Source organism: Podarcis gaigeae (assembly GCF_964106915.1).
Source record: "Podarcis gaigeae genome assembly, chromosome: 1".
Classification (NCBI taxonomy): domain Eukaryota; kingdom Metazoa; phylum Chordata; class Lepidosauria; order Squamata; family Lacertidae; genus Podarcis; species Podarcis gaigeae.
Genome location: NC_139678.1, coordinates 67,678,293 through 67,695,874, shown reverse-complemented (window position 1 = coordinate 67,695,874; position 17,582 = coordinate 67,678,293). Strand labels below are relative to the sequence as shown.

Below are 17,582 nucleotides of genomic sequence, written 5' to 3'. Positions count from 1 at the left end.
GCTCTTCATGCTCTATCTACTGTTTCACATGGTTTTTTCCACAATTATCCTACTTTCAAAATAGGTATTGCTCTATCTACACCTCATTCTTGGTGAGAGTCTCCATGCATGGCAAACTATCATCTCATAAACCTAGTAGGCCAAACTGTCATCTGAATCCTGACTGCTTTTCTCAACAAAATATATGCTTCTCTTCTTCCACAATGGACTGAATTATTAGCATTTTGCAGATATAGCAAGTAGGTCAAGATTTGAGTGGCAACTTTGCACTCCCTAGAGTTACTTTTTAGTCACCAAGATAATTTGTCTTGGTCTTGGTCTGCAGTTTCATCTTCATTGATGGAACATTATTGACAGAAAATGCTAATGCCTAGCTAAGATTGCAGCAAGGTCCCTATTGATGAGGACAAATGGCTCAGAATGTGCCTGGCCAACACAGTCAAAAACTACTTAACATCCACATTAAAAGAAAAGTCTATGAAAAGCTGTGGCTAAGTACAAAGTATTGATTACCTCTCTCTTTTTTGTAGACAAAAAGAACTCTGAGAAGAAACAGAAAGTTGGAAAAGGAAACAAAGCAACTGGTTAAACAAGAGGAACTAAAGAGGCTCCATAAAGCACAGGTCATTAGGAGTTCCTTTCGATAGAACCATTTTTTTGTCATGGTACTCACTGGTATAGTGTATTTACTGCTCATTGCACTCATTTTGTTTTGGCACCTGTGGCATTTGAATCAACATATGAGTACTGGCACCTCATTTTTATTTTACAAAAAAGAAGCACTGCATAAAACTGGCAGCCAAACCAAATGCATTTCGTGGTAGCTGGTTGGTGAATTTAAGACCTTGTGGGAGAAACCAAAATACCACTGTCTGAGGCAGATACACAGCCCACAGTCCTCTCTGACTCCCATTCCCCTTTTTGTGCCTCCATACAGTCATCTATGTTCCTTGTTTTCACCCGTATAACTCATGGTGGTTACAGCCACATATTCTTTTATTGGAAACTGTGATTTTCTAATATGCAGCCCCTGTCTCTCTTGAGCTGGTGTGGCGGATGAGCATGTTGTATTTCCCAGACTGAGTATAAGTTTACCATCATAGCTACATATATAGTACCCCAAAAACTCTTATGCAGGGTGGAATCTGGTAATGCTGCCAGTCTGGGACAATGCAGGTGAATTTATAAGATCCCAAATCCTTTCCTGCCATTCCTTTTTCTCCCTGGCATCAAATATGCCAGAGCCATTCAGATAAATTCACTTGCTTTATTTAAAAGGAATTTTTGTTAGGTGATTAAGATGATGTTGGGGAAATGGCAGTGATGCCTAGAGCTCAGTGACCGACATGTGTTGGATACTGTATGTTGTGAACTATCCTGTGATCACCAGATGAAGGGCAGTATACAAATTTAATAAATAATAATAATGCTGAAGCTCCAAAGCAAAGCCCCCAATATTTCCAGTTTACCATTTATTGGATGGGACAGTTAGTCCCTGCCTGTGACTTTCATATGCCCAGAGTAGAAAACACTGACTCAGACAGACCAATATGGTAGCTTCATATATTCCTAAGTACTCGTTTGGCAAATTTGTTGCTTGAAACATATGTATGAATCTGTCCAGGCTATCCAGCGACTACTGGAAGAAGTGGAGGAGAAGCAGCGAGCTCTGGAGGTGTATGGTGTTCAGCTCGAGAGGGAACTACGAGGAGAATCAGGTAAACAGAGCAGGAAACCTGAGGATATCTGAAGAATATGCTAGCTTTCTTGGTGATTGTACATCTGGTTTTGAAAATTCAGTGGAATTTAGCTTTCTATTCAGTTTGCAACTTCTGGTATAGATCTGATGGGCAAAGTATGGAGCTGGGGTTGAGGAAACTATTGTTAAAACATTTCCCTGGAAGCTATAGTCTGATGCATGTGACTGCAAGCTGACCCTGATCACAGAGTTGAATTTTCAGCCTGCAGTGAGGTAAAATGTTTAACATTCAAGAGCAGCCTGGCCACAAGAGGGAGATCCTCAGACAATTTCTTTGATTTCAGTTTGCTCAGCTCAGCTTTTCTTTTGTGAGTTAGCCCTTAGTATAAAACTCATGCATTATCTATGATAACAAATGTGTAAGAGCACAGGTTTTGGTTACAGTGCTTTATTTAATCCTGGAAACAGAATCTTCATTTTTTTCCTTCTTCTTCTACTGCTTCTGCTTGCTTGTTGTCTTGTTATTGTTCAGGCAGACCCTTGTTGTTCCATTGTTAACGTTTGTGTTGTGCTGGTCGTCAAAATAACACTAAAGGGAGCAATCCCCCCCCCATTCCCTACCACCCTGCTTTTTCTGTATTTGCCTGAGAACCAATGGCAACAAGTACAGTGGTACCTCGCAAGACGAATGCCTCGTAAGACAAAAAACCCGCAAGACAAAAGAGTTTTTCGTTTTTTGAGTGCTTCGCAAGACGAATTTCCCTATGGGCTTGCTTTGCAAGACGAAAACGTCTTGCGAGTTTGTTTCCTTTTTCTTAAAACCGTTAATACCCAGGGAATCCGTGCTTTGCAAGACGAAAAAACTCGCAGAACTAATTAATTTCGTCTTGCAAGGTACCACTGTACTCCTTGAACACAATGACAACAGAAAAACAGAGCACTGGTCTATTGGCACCTGACACATGAGCCAACTTCTAGAGGCTGAGGTCCCTTTGGAAACTACCCAATAAAATGTTTGACAGGGAATTGCCATTCAAATGCTGTGCGTGCACATCATGTGATCGATTATGCACGGTGGGACTTACCTGCCCCCTCCCCAATATTTTAATCAAGATGGCACCCCTGGCATCTGAAGACTCCTGGTCCACCATGCGCTTTGTGTGTGTGTTCACTAGGGCAAATGGGCCACTACCCCACTAACCTCAGCCTGGATCCACTTGCCTGGATTTTACAGCCAGTTGAGTCACACTGGCTGTCATCCTCATCCTCCTGTATTTCAGTATTGCCCTTGTAGTACTCAGCAGGGAAGAGGGTGAACTCTGTCCTTCACTGGGTCTTGCTCCCCTACTGCTGAGCTTCCTGCCTTCTGCCCTACCAGCCCCAATGGGCACCAGCCATGACCGGTGTGTGTGGACAGGGGAAAAAAGAAACTGCTTGCCACACAGAGGGGCCACATGGCAAGGGATGGAGTAACTGCATGCGGATAGCATCACATTCAAATCAGCATTAAATATCTCAATGTCCACTGGGGCTTCAGAAGTGTCACGCTCTCACCTACTTGGTGTGTCTGGAGAAACTGAAGCTCCCGTTTGCCTTCCCGATCCGTGGTAATTTAATTCCTTTTATTAAGGTTGGTCCCCCTCCTATTTATATTGATTGGTAGACAACTACAGAGGGAGCTGTTTTTGGCCAGAGTTTGTGATTATTCCTCATCTGTAAGTCTCCCGTGCACAATTTTTTCATAGGTTCTGCAAACCACTCAGGAACCCTATTAATTTTGTGGGGTTGCTTATTTATATTTATGTTGTCAAATGGGCAGTTCCAGCTGTTACATTGCCATTCACTCACTCTTTTAAAAATAATGTGCATTATTGCTTAATGAATGACCAGCCCTTATTAGGTTAAGCTGTATTTAAGCAGGGCTGTGCTTATGGAGTTCAGGCGATTTAATAGGCATTATTACGGTAATTAGAAAATCATCACAGTTAAGCAATACTATCGAGCTGCAAAAGGTTCTGAATAACTGAATTTAGAGACAGGCCTGCAAACACTAGTCTTCCGTGACATTAATGCATCTCCCCTCTAATAATTGCGAGAGTGTGGAATGAAAGGCTCTTTTGTTGGTGGGAGTTTATTCATTAGCTACTGGACTGAATAAGGAGAGAACATGTGTCGGGGTGAAACAAAGTGCTCCAAAGGCTGATGAGCAAAATGAAGCTTTGAGGATCACACAATTAGGGCAGCAACAATTCATGCATTAGAAGAATCAGAAATAATCTCAGTCCTATGACTAATGGGGACTCTTACTGGAAAACAGACCAGGTTGAGGGTGATCTGTACCTAAGCTTGTTTCATTTTTATTTATTTATCATTATTCTGTTTGCTTTCCAAACATCTGGGCAGTGGTTTAGGTCCATGCCCACTGAACTTCAGAAGTGCTATCGTACCAACTGCTCCAAGACTACTCACTACTGCATTAACCATTTTTTGGTTACATATTTTAGCTGACAGTTTAGCAATTTTTCATTAAAATGTTTGGTGCTTGTGTAATCCATTTGATTTTTTAAAAAAATCGGTCTCTGCAGAATATGTTTTTTGGGGGGACATGGCAGTGTTATCACGGGGAGGAAAACCAGATATTGCAAATTTATTTTTTTAATATCTTAAACAGATTCAAGCACACAAGATGAAACTCAGCTGTTACATGAATGGTTTGAGCTGGTATTGGAGAAGAATAAATTAATGCGCTATGAATCTGAACTGCTGATCATGTAAGTAAGAACTCACTGTTTGCCATTAGTGGCGAAAATATCAGAGATGGGGAGAATATTCGCTTGTTCGAGGCAGAGGATTTTCTTCCTGATGCATGCAGATGCCCATTATTGAACTAAATTGCTGCATTACGCCTTGCATAGCATATCGCCATTAAAGTACAGAGATAGAGTACTGCTCCTTCTTACATTATTGGCATTTGCAGGTGGAAGTGTTTTACAATAAATGAGCGCAAAAGCTACCATTGGTTTTAAACATATATTTACTGTTGAGCTAAAGAACTGTTAGCAATGGAGAATATGTTTTCCTGTGATGAATCCTTATGGGCCTTTAGGCACTTCATCCTCTGGAAATTGGTAAAAGTGCCAGATAACCACCTTGGAGGAAAAAGACTCCCACCTGCGCACAATTTGTCACAACTTGAGGATGTGCAGATGTATCATTTTGAGCATGGGGGAAACCATTTCACTGCTCAGTAACCATTTCTTTATATCCCACGCTTCATAGGATACTCAGGGCGGGTAACAACGATATTAAAACAACCCAAAATAAAATATAGTAAAAGAAATAAGCATCTAATAAAACAGCCAACAGCAACAAGAGATAATCAGCAGTAAATTCAATTATAACCATTAAATATTAACTATATTTAACCTAGCTAGGATTTAAGTTGGGGGGGGGGGGGGAGGACATTCACCTGTCATTATCCTCTGTCTGGCTCTGTCTAGCAGATTTGGAATGAAATGTTTCAACAAGAGTTGTTTTAAATTACCTTATTTTGACCCCAAGTGCTCAGAAACACCTGTCAAAAATCTTTCTACAATTTTTACTTTTAGTTAAGATTTTTTATTTATTTACTTGATTTAGGAGGGGGCAGCTGACCCCCTGACTATGGCCATGCATACATGCCTGAGCAAAATAGGTGGCTCCTATACTGGAGCTGCAATTCTAATAAGTTTTGGTGCCATGCACACCTCTTGGAAAAAGGCATTTGAATTCCGGGTGCCACCACAGGGAAGGCCCTAGCTTGCGTCAGCACCCAATGTCCTCTCCCTGGTGGTGGGACAATGACACAAACCTCTCCCTAGAACAGTGGACAATACATTTGTACATATTTATTTTACATTTTTATCCCACCCTTCTTTCAGGATATATAGGACCATCTCATTTTCTCTTCACAACAATCCCACAATTAGGCTGAGAGGTGGAGACTGGCCCAAAGTTAATCAGTAAGCTTCTGGGCTGATTAACTACTTCAAACACTGCATTGCACTGACCCTAGGGAAGGGCCTTTGCTCAGCTGCTTTGCATGCGAATGGTCACTGATTCAATCTTTGGCATTTCCAGGTAGGGATGGGAATGTCTCCTGCCTAAAACCCTGGAAAGCCACCTCCGGTCAGTCCCGACAATACTGAGCTGGATAGATCAATTGGCCTGACTCAGAGTAGGGTGATTTCCTGTGCTCCCCTACATAACGTGTGGAGCAGCCTTTTACTTTCAGTTGTAGATTGTTACCTTTCCTGCCATTGGTCTGATATTTATATTTTGGTGGTGGTAGTGATTCAGAAGAGAATGGAAGGCACTTGACCACATGGACCTAGTTTGCCCAGCTCTTAATCTTGCTGAAAAGGGCAAATGCTTTGATGCCACCTGTTCGATAATATTAATGTTAAAGACTGATTGGTTGTCATAGCTGAGCCTCTGTTATTCTCGTGCCCAGAGCCAAAGAGCTGGAATTCGAGGATCATCAGAACTAACTGGAGAAGAGAGAGGGAGAAATGACCTTGATGGTAAGCAAAGTACTGAAGCTAACTGCATTGCAAGAGAAAGTGGCAAGGTATTCTTGCCTACTGAGTCAATTGATTTTTAGATGCACATGTCCCTTAAGAATGCTTGGGCATGTTAGAGAGACATGCCATCCCTATGATAGCCAGAGTTATTTTATTTATTTCTCACTGTTGAAGCCCAGGAAGGGGATTTCTTTTTCTAAATTCCCCAAAATTTAGAAAGCAGTTTGAAAGTTGTATTTGGATCCTGCTGAAAAATAAACAGACTACAAGAGTGCAACTACTGAACTATGATTTGAAAAATAATAAATAAAATAAGCGGATGGATTTAAGAGCAGAGAAGGGCAAGCGACCAACAGAAAGGAGGGTCTCTTCTGCCACCAAATAAGTCCAATAAAGGTTTGGAGGATACAGTCACCTCTGATTTACAGGCACAATCTTAAATGAATGCTGCAGAATCAAACTCTGCGCACACCCCATACATTTAAAACACATCCACACACCTAAGAACTCTCACAGAGGAGATGATGATGATGAATTTTACTACAGTGGAACCTCGGGTTACAAACACCTCAGGTTACAAACACTTCGGGGTACAGACTCCGCTAACCCGGAAGTAGTACCTCAGGTTAAGAACTTTACCTCAGGATGAGAACAGAAATAGTGTGGCCACAGGAGACCCCATTAGTTAAAGTGGTACCTCAGGTTAAGAACGGTTTCAGGTTAAGAACAGACCTCTGGAATGAATTAAGTTCGTAACCAGAGGTACCACTGTATTTGGATCCTGCCCATCTGACTGGGTTGCCTCAGCCACTGAGCAGATATGACAACATAAGCAAACATTAAACATTTAAAACTTCCCTATACAGGGCTGCCTTCAAATGTCTTCTAAAAGTTGTATACTTGTTCATCTCCTTGACAACTGATGGGAGCACGGGCCCTCTGCCTGGTTCCCTCTGACTCCATTTCTCACAGTGAAGAAACCGCCAGCACACTTAACAAACTATAGCTCCCAAGAATCTGGGAGAGAGGGCTTTAAAATGTATGTTGTGTACACAGCCATAATTCAAGGTTTCTGTGTCAATTATGATTTCTTCTGAATAACCAAAAGACGAAGCTTTCAATACTTAAGTTGTTTTGTTTACTAAAAAGGGGATAGACTACAAAAGGCTGAATATATCTGAAATTTCTACTCAGAAGAACTGAATTTCAGATACCCAGTGATCTGTGCACTGGAGGAAAGGCCCCATTTGATCATTCTCACATTACATTATGTGCAAGGTTTTGGGGATTTGAATGCTAATTTGCATATACAATATGAAGCTGGAGTTATAAATGAATATAAGATTCATTCCCCGTAGTTAAAATTTTATTTATTCTTAACAGACTGACATATGTTCTTGCCAGCTTCAAAGAACTGTAAAATTAGCTGGACGCATTCCACCACCACATACATAGAAAATTTCTTTTGAGTCCAAAGCAACTCCCTAAAGCAGTTTGTGATATATCATTGGAGACTCTGAATAGAAAAGATTAACATAAAATAAAATAAAAAACACATCTCCTGACCAAGGCCTTGAGTACGGTATGTTGAATGCTGCTATTTGAATCCCAGCAGGGCCACCTTTAGCAAAATGAAGCAATTGCCTCAGGTGATTTTTCTTTATTTACCTACTGATTTATTACATATTCTTCACCCTAAGGTTCCAGGACAGAATGCTGGGAGTGGCCAAATTCATCGTCCACCTTGCCAGCCTATGCAAGCATCCAGCTGCAGCCACACCCCACCTGACAGAGATGGATTTAGGAGCTGTGACCAGTGGAAGAAAAAGATGAAAAGCAGTACTTGGGGAGTTTTAGAAAGGGAATACAAATTCTGAATGTTGTACACACTGGCATCAGGCAAATATTTTCCTTTGCAGCATAGTGACCACCAGGACTGCAAGATCATGTTTAAAATGTTGTTGAAGAGGAAAGCCCTGCATGCTATGACCGCCATGAGAAGAATGGTGTTCTTCTTACATGTCCTAAAAATAGCTCTTCATTCACATCAACATATGCAAAACAAATAAATGAGTTCTATGCCTGTCTTGTCTGATATGCATCCATTGCAGATGCTCAAAGGGTTTGTTTTTCACTTTCTGGAATTTAAATTCTGAGTGCTCTTGAAAGTCATGGAACTATAGTATTGATTTAGTTGAAAGCAAAACCAAGATTGTATTATTTTTCATTCGCCTGTTTGTATTTGTGATTGTTCCTTCTGCATGCTTTACTTTATGAATATGTCACAAAGCAAAGTGTTACAATTTTTAAAACAAGCATCACCCGTATAGCAACACATTAACATTAAGCAGCATTTCTTGTAGTGGAAGAAGATATTCTTTAAATTACAGATTATATGTGTACATTGTAAGCAGCAGAAAAAGTGTTAGTGCATTTTTTAAGCAATACAATTCACAATATGTGTGTACAGAATTGAAGGGACTGTGTCTACTAAATAAGATTTAATACTGCACCCTGGCAAATATTTGCAATTTGTGCTGCTGAGTTATCAAAGGGATCATCCCAAACAAAATGTAGAGGGATCAAGTGAAACTTCTACAGCTTCTAACCAAAGATGGTGATGGAATACACTGGCAGAAATATACCATATTGCAGTGGATTTTACATAGTGCTTTCACACCATGAATTGTACCACTTTGTGATCTTTAGTTTTGTGTAAAAGTGAAATACGCAGGACACAATCTCAACACAAAGATGAGTCACCTTCTTGTAATGACTGTATTCACTAGAAAAGGGGGGGGGTTGTTTTTGTTGCCGCTCAAGATAAATGTACAGATGATATATTCCAAATGAATGCTTTGACAAATCCCCAGTAAAATCAATGGAAGGTTCTGCACACTGAACTGTTCAGAGGATTGTAGCCCAGCTGGAAAAAACGATGCCTCGCATTACGTTTATCGCTTTATTTGAATACTGTTTGTCATACCTGATTTTTAAAACTTGTAGGAAAATTCAGTATGGGCCTTAACACAAAGATGTCCAGAACTCAGGGATTATTTCTGAATTTTTTTTAAAATTCTAACTGGAAAGACTAAACTATGACTTAGCTATGTAAGAGGTGCTTAAATGCTACTGCTGCATTTGGCTGTACAATAGTTTACACACAGCATACACATAAAAGTGTGAAGGGAGTGAAACTCCAGAACCTGGTTGAAAGGGTAAAGAATAAAATGGATTCTGTTACAATGCATAACTTAATTTTATAAAATATAGCTTATTTAAGGCCCATGGTGTGAGCCCTGCCATAAGCACTCTCCCTTCAGCGCAAAAGGGCAAGAATTAACATTTACTTTACTTTAGAACAAACTGTGGTTTCCCATTACATATGAACTCAGGGAACTGTGATTTGTCATAACCAAATATAGTTAACAAACCAGAGTATCAAACCATGGTTTGATCCAGATTTATTTTTCACTAGAACCAAGGACAGTCTTTTGAGTTCACATGCAATGTTAGAACTGCCTTTTCTTCTAAAGTGAAAGCTTTTATTCTTCTCACAGCTGCAAGAGGAGATGATAGAAAGAGGAGAACTATTACGAAAAATACAGAATATAGAAATGTCTTAGAAGGTGGTAGGAAAAAAGGATGGGGTCTCTTCAGTATTTATGTATTTATTGCATTGTGTGGTGTTTACATAAAATTGTAACTTGTAAACATATTATGTTTGGGGTTTACTCTTCTGCTTTGGTCAGTAACTGAAATTCAAATCATGAATAATGTTTTGTCAAAGCCGCTTTTACTGTATAAGGCAGAACGATACCAGTTCCTTTTTTTAAGAGAGATGTACAGTATCTGAATTTCTCATTTGCACTTGATAATGTATGTGTACTGTGAATTGCACATCATCATTGAAATATAAGCTACTCTCTGTTTAGTGTTCAAATGTACTTAAATGTCTTATTTGGATTATTAAAAAACTTACTGGTGACATGGCACAATGCTATAAGTACAACCCAGATTCATTTTTAAACAAAACTGCTTAAAGCTTCTGAACCATAAACTTTTCTGTCATAGAATGTTGAATTATTGCAAATATTTATTGGAATTACCTGTGACTGTTCAGTTGCACAAAGGCCTGGCTCCTAAATTAAAAAACAAAAACACATGCACATGAACACCAGAACTACTGAGTTGTTTCACACACCTGGTTTGTTTTCTCAAAACCCTTTTTTACTGGAGGAGTTAAACCTGAAACAGAGCCCAAATATGGGGTGGGAGAATTGGAGCAGGTTCAATGACACAGTCATCATTTCCCTGCCTACTGCTTCTCAAATTCAATTTCATAATCTCACTCCACTTTTGCCCCTAAAAGAGCAAACATTGGGAACCAACCCTGAGGAAAATTGACATTAGAAAGTAATTTAGATAGAAGCAGCGTGAAACTTCTCTACTCCAGATTGTTTTCCAACGGTTTTTCTTTTAAATGTCAGGGCCCACAAACATTTCTATAATTTAGTTAGTCCCAGAGTTAACAAATTCAGAATATTTTGTAATGTAGCTCCCAAATGGAAATACTCTCCTCAGCCTGGAATTTGGGTTTATTATACCTGTGCAAAAATTACAAAGCCCTCCAATTAGCAAGATTTGTATGCTCAACCTGTGTAGATGCTGTTTGTCTAATAGTGACATCCAGACCAATCAGTGTGTTCAAAGTTTTCAGGACTCATCATAGAAAGAAAGCAATTTGAGTAATTATGAGGTGAACATTTTAATGAGAACCACAAGGTTGGAAGTAAAAGGAATTTTGTCTCACCTAGTGTGCCTATTTAGCCATTCTGATGTTCAGATATGATGAATAATTATGTTTTAAACACACTGTCCATGTCCCAGTCCTGTAAATGGACCTTCTATATCCATCAGGGATCTGTTGTTCTACTTTGTACTATTATTGAGGCATGAAGCACTACAATCTGAAATGTAATTTTTGTTTACTGTAAAACAAAATGTATGAAACTTTTTTTGAAGAATTACAGCTAATTAGTTCTTCAAGTCCCATTAAACGTTTTCTATATATACTCCTGTCAAGAATCACATGTGATAACACTCTTCTGACATCATTCTAAATATTACTGGTCTGCATATATATATTCTGGAAACTCCCAGAATACTTATGGGAGGGTAGAGGCGGAGGGGGGGGGGGAGTTCTGCTGTGCAAGCAGAAATCCTTGTCCTGATTAGTTAGTTGGATAGCACCCTATATATTTAAACCAGGTCACTGAGACTTTTTTTTCCAAGGTATCCTGGGAATATGTTTCCACAAGGACTTCTAATTCAGAATTTTCACCTTCACAAAACCACAGTTTACAGTGTGGTTTAAGGGAAGTTATGGGAATGTTATTAATTACCAAGCCCAGTGACCAATATCAAAAATCTAGAAGGCCCTCTGCCTGGCTACCTTGTGCAAGATGCCATATCAAAAAACAACAACAAACTGAAATGGATTTGCCCTCCACCAGTACATAAGGAGGACAGGGAATACAATTTACAGATACATTCCAAAAACTTCTGCCCATTGGTGTGGACACCAGTAGAATAGCAATGATTAGCCATTGGGGCAGGAGGAATGGTATGCCAAATGCGCACACAGAAAATGTGATCTGCTTGACTTTTAGGCGATATAAGGCCCAGTCTGGAAGCACCCATCTGCAAGGACAACTGCAGAAAAGCAGCTCAAGCAGAGCAAAGGAGAACAAGGATTTTGCTATGCACAATAAAACAATAAAATCACATAAATATCATGACTGAAAGCTGAGGAAATACTGTGGTAGAAGGGATCTTGGCTCTGATGAGGTTGAAGGACTTTTGCATTAGAATCCCTTTAATTCTATATACAGTGGTACCTCGGGTTACATACGCTTCAGGTTACAGACTCCGCTAACCCAGAAATAGTACCTCGGGTTAAGATCTTTGCTTCAGGATGAGAACAGAAATTGTGCTCTGGCGGCGCAGCAGCAGCTGGAGGCCCCATTAGCTAAAGTGGTGCTTCAGGTTAAGAACAGTTTCAGGTTAAGAACGGACCTCTGGAATGAATTAAGTACTTAACCCAAGCTACCACTGTGTTTACACTCCAAGCCTCTCTTCCTATGCCTGTTTACTTGAAGGTCCAGACCAAAACCATCCCTTTCACACCCTCCAACATTTATCCAATGAAAATAGGGACGTCCCACTCCATAATGACAATATTACTATTTAGACCCCACACATCTTATTAGGTTACCCCAGCATTCTGGGCATATATAAAAACATAATAAAACATTTCAAAAAACATTCCCTATACAGGATTTCCTTCAGACTTCTCAGGGGTCGGATAACTCCACACCCTTCAACATTTCTCCAATGAAAATAGGGAAATCCTAAGGAAAAGTGGAACATTCCGGGATCAAATCAGAAACCTAGACGGCGTCTCTAAATCAGGGACTTCCCTGGAATACAGGGACACTTGGAGGGTCTGCCCTTTACACCCTAGGAAATATTGGGGCTTCAATCCTGGAATACAAGACCCTTCCATTAATCGAGAATCCCTATTATAAGAACGCGAGAGGAGGCGGGGGGGGGGGCTGTTTCGCAGTGTAACCCTGCTTAGGATGCCAAAGGCGCACGGCTCCTATTTCCACGTTTTGCGTGAGGTGCGAGACTAATGGAAGGAGCAACTTGTGTCCCGGAGAGGTTATTACAGTATTGTAAGGCCTGAGGTGGGGCGGCGTTGGCCTGCTGAGTCCTATCTGCCGAGTCGCTGCTCTGAGCCCATGTGGGTAGGAGCGAGCGAGGCAGAGAAAACCCTTCTCTGGGTGCGCGCGGGAGGGAGAGAGGCAGAGAGGGAGGGAAGAAGGAAGGAAGGAGGGAGGGAGAAAGAGAGAGCAAGAACAGCCTCAAATGTTTGGAATAATTCCGCTTCCGTTGGGAATAGGGACCAGCCGCTTGTGAGCGACTCCAGCGGGGACTCTCCTCCTCCTCGGCGAGGCTCCGGCGCGCTTTCCCTGGGACCCCCAGCAGCACCTCCGCCATGGCCACCTCCCCTCAGAAATCGCCCTCGTCCCCCAAGTCGCCCACTCCCAAGTCGCCCCCATCCCGGAAGAAAGACGACTCCTTTTTGGGCAAGCTCGGAGGCACTTTGGCCAGGAGGAAAAAAGCGAAAGAAGGTAAGGGGGGGGGGGGACAGAGAGAGAAGTGTGTGCGCTGGTGTGCCAAAGGTTTCCCACTTTTTTTCTGCGCGGCGCCTTTAATGAGGCAGAGGGAGGGGCATGGAGGAGAGAGGGGGGGAGGGAGAAGGAAAAAGTCAAAGGCTCCCCACGCTTGCCCTCAGCCAGAAGCACCCGAGCCGGGCTAAGGAGGGACGGGGGTGGCTGGGCTGGGTGTGCCGCCTCGGGGAAAGCGTCATGCTTGAAAAATGTAGCCTGGAGCAGCCGCTGCCGGGTTGGGCTCCTTCAGCTGTTTATCTAGCCTTGTTTCTGTCAGGAAGTTGTCCTCCCACAGTTGAGAAGTCTCCCCCCGCCCTCCCCAGCCAGTTTTCGGCCTCTCCGCCTCCCTCGACGGGCTCCTAGCTGGGGCTTCGCAGACCCCGCAGGGTCAGCAGCGCGGGCTGGCGAGGTTCCCAGTCAGAGCCTTGTTTTCGCACGCCTTGGAGCTCTGAGGCCTTATTGTGCGCTGCGCTGCCTGCTGGGAAGGAGTTTCTTCTCAGAGTGGGAATTCGAGGCTTTCAGTATCTTTACAAGTTGCCTAAAGTGAAGAGGGGAGGGAGGCGCTCCTGGCAACAGCGGGGCACACACCGCTCTCGCTGGGAGCGCAGGGAGGCTGCTGTGTCTGTATAAGGAGCTAGAGCTGGAGAAAGTGTAGTATGAATTAGGCACACTTTCTGGTACGCACATACAGTGCTTTGTTGTCAAGTTCTGAGATACAAGTAGTTCTCTGGATAGGTGCTCACACCTGAAGGAGGCACATCTTAAGCTTGTTCATTTATTTATAGCCAAGGTTCACCTAAGAGGAGCTGTAAGCCCTCTTAATACCCCCCCCAAAAAAAAACTACACACAGAGGCAGCACACAACTCCATACAGTATGCAGGGCATGCTTCTGAAGGGAAGAATGGGCAAGCTTCAATTTCAAGACCCTCTGCCTTGGGACCGGAGGCACAGTGCCCCTCCCATGGCTGTGGGATGCTATATTTTTGGTTCCTGCATCTACCCCTTCACTACTTCCTGCTGCACAAGTTCCCTGTGTAAGCTCTGCAGTAGTGTTAATTGAATGCTGTCGCATGAAAACCTGACCTGTGCATAATTAGACACAACTTAGTCCCTTGAACCCAATGAAATGGGCAGGAGAACATTTCCACCAGGAACAATTTTTTTTTTTAGGGGGGTCCTTCTGGTTGTTGCTCCTATTATTTATTACATTTGCACACCAGCCTTCACCCATCGATCTCAGGGCACTTCTCAGCATAAAAATGCAAGATAAAAACACAAAATACATAACAAAAACAAGAAAAAAACAAAACAACCCCCAAACACATTTAAAAGGCTATAGGATGTTAGTCAGCTAAAAGCCAGGTTGAAGAGAAACATTTCTGCCTGGTGCCTAAAGGTGCATAATGAAGGCGCCAGCAGAATCTTGCTGGGGAGAGCATTCCACAAAAGGAGAGCCACCACAGAAAAGACATGTTATTGTGTTGCTACCCCCCGGAACTCTTGTGGAGGAGGCACACGAAGAAGGGCCACAAGTGATGAACTCAGGTTCCAGATAGGTTCATATGGAGAGAGGTGGATTTTCAGGTATTGTGGTCCTGAGCTGCTTAAAGTTTTATAAGTCAAAACCAGCACTTTGAATTTGGCCCAGAAACTAATTGGCAATTAGCACAAGTTGGGCCAGGATTGGTGTAAGATGCTTAAACCATCTTACCTCGGTGAGCAACTGCCCACCAAATTCTTTACCATCTGATGTTTCCAAACAGTCTTCAGAGGAAGCCCTACATATAACATACTGTGATGATCTAACCCAGAAATTACCAGAGCATAAAAAACAGTAGTTAGCCTATCCCTGTCCAGAGAGGGGTAAGCTGGGCCAGCAGGTGAAGCTGATGGAAGGCACTTTGCACCACTGAGGCCACCTGAGCCTCAAGCGACAGCAAAGGAGTGCCCCCAAGCTACATACCTGCTCCTTCTTCGGAGAGAGTGTAACCCCATCAAAAGCAGGCAACCTCCCATCCACCCAGTTTAGAATTCCGTCATCAAATTCTCTGGTTTGAGAAAAATACAAAACTGGATTGTAACATACTTTGTTGGACTTAAATCAGTTGCGATTTAATTATAGGAGGCATCATCAAGTTTGTATGCCGTTTTTCCCAAATTATTGTAAAGACGTCTCAAAAGAATAGTAATCTACTAGCAAATGCACTTCTTAACAGGTTTGATATTTAGATGCTTTTTAGATCATTATGATAGCGTTTATACTTTGTAAATACTTGAATGTGTATAATTGAACTGTAGTTGTTATTTGTTTCTTTTATTTCAAACTGCTTTAAGAAAGCTATGGGTTCCTTAGAAACTTTTCAAAAACCCGTTAATGGGAAGGTTAGTATTAGCACAAGGTTCCCTGAAAAATAGGTTGCTCACCGCAAGCAATCTCTCTACAATATGCAACTGCAGGGGAGTGTTTTGCATGTACTAGGGTTCAGTATTGGTTCATATGTGGCAAAATGAACTGATTGTATTTCAAACGTGTATTTTGGAATGAGTATTGTTAAATAGTTGATACAGATGAACGGTGTGGGGTTTTATAATTGTTGCATGATTTCTTGTATTATAATTTTTTTAAATTTTTTTATTCAAGGTTTTCTCAATACAACAAAAAACAAACAAACAAAATAACATATAATTTTTTCAATATCCACATTTTCTTCACTTCTTTGGACTTCCTCACATCTCTCGTTCCTGCGTTCTAAGTTTTCGAACTTTACCCAGCAATTTATCACCTTGTTTCAATTCTTATATTATAATTTCCAATATTGTGTCCCTAATTTTAGATAGTTTTACCCAAACCTTAAAAGCTTAATTTTAGCATAATATTTATCCAAAATTTGTCTTTTCTTATATTTTCATTTATCTTCATACTCCTTTTAACTATCTTAATGGTGCCATATTATTAATAATCTTACATCTTTCTTAACACTCATACAATTTACAGTATTTTTGTAAATAGTCCTTAAATTTCTTCCAGTCCTCCTCCACAGCCTCTTCTCCCAGGTCTCGGATTCTGCCAGTCATTTCTGCTAATTCCATATAGTCTATCAGTGGCATCTGCCATTCTTCCAGTGTGGGCAAATCTTGGATTTTCCAGTGCTTGGCGATAAGTATCCTTGCTGCTGTTGTTGCATACATTAAAAATGTCCGATCCTTCTTTAACACCCTCTGGCCGACAATGCCCAAAAGGAAGGCCTCTGGTTTCTTAGGGAAGGTATACTTAAATACCTTTTTCAACTCATTATATATCATTTCCCAGAAAGCCTTAACTCTAGGGCAGGTCCACCAGAGGTGAAAGAACGTTCCTTCAGTTTCTTTACATTTCCAACATTTATTATCAGACAAATGGTATATTTTTGCAAGCTTGACTGGGGTCATGTACCACCTATATATCATTTTCATAATATTTTCTTTCAAGGCATTACATGCCGTGAATTTCAACCCGGTGGTCCATAACCTTTCCCAGTCAGCAAACATGATATTGTACCCAATGTCCTGTGCCCATTTTATCATAGCCGATTTAACCGTTTCATCTTGTGTATTCCATTTTAGCAGCAAATTATACATTCTTGAAAGTACCTTAGTCTTAGGTTCTAACAATTCCGTTTCCAACTTTGATTTTTCCACCTGGAATCCTATCTTTTTATCCATCTTAAAAACCTCTTTGATCTGAGCATAATGTAACCAATCTCGCACTTTATCTTTTAGTTTCTCCAAACTCTGCAACCTCCAATTATCTCCATCTTTTTCTATTATTTCCCAATATTTCGGCCATTTGGCCTCCATATTGAGTCTTTTCCGGGCCTTAGCCTCCATTGGTGACAACCACCTTGGGGTCTTATTCTCCAATAAGTCTTTATATTTTATCCAGACATGTTGCATGATTTCTTGTAAACTGTTGTAATGTTGCTAGAGGTAACTGGCTGGGGGTTGGCCCTACACTAAGCAAGTGAAGTAACCCATTTTGGAATATTTAGGGGAAATGAGGTGTTAAGAGCTGGACTGAACAATTGGAGTTAAACAATTAAAGA

General features: G+C 41.3%; 2 protein-coding genes across 8 annotated transcripts in view; both read left to right on the top strand.

Annotated features, from left to right (window-relative positions):
• MICAL2 (microtubule associated monooxygenase, calponin and LIM domain containing 2) overlaps positions 1 to 10,261 on the top strand; it is a 144,641-nt gene extending 134,380 nt beyond the window's left edge. For all 7 annotated transcript variants that reach the window (XM_083724321.1, XM_083724320.1, XM_083724319.1 and 4 more), the window contains 5 exons: positions 531 to 623; positions 1,625 to 1,718; positions 4,371 to 4,470; positions 6,192 to 6,261; positions 7,962 to 10,261. In XM_083724321.1, coding sequence (XP_083580447.1) covers positions 531 to 623; positions 1,625 to 1,718; positions 4,371 to 4,470; positions 6,192 to 6,228 — 324 coding nt within the window. In that variant the 3' untranslated portion in view covers positions 6,229 to 6,261; positions 7,962 to 10,261. The remainder of the gene's footprint in view (positions 1 to 530; positions 624 to 1,624; positions 1,719 to 4,370; positions 4,471 to 6,191; positions 6,262 to 7,961) is intronic.
• A 2,811-nt stretch (positions 10,262 to 13,072) lies between these two features.
• PARVA (parvin alpha) overlaps positions 13,073 to 17,582 on the top strand; it is a 71,168-nt gene continuing 66,658 nt past the window's right edge. The window contains exon 1 of the mRNA XM_083725762.1: positions 13,073 to 13,460. Coding sequence (XP_083581888.1) covers positions 13,325 to 13,460 — 136 coding nt within the window. The 5' untranslated portion in view covers positions 13,073 to 13,324. The remainder of the gene's footprint in view (positions 13,461 to 17,582) is intronic.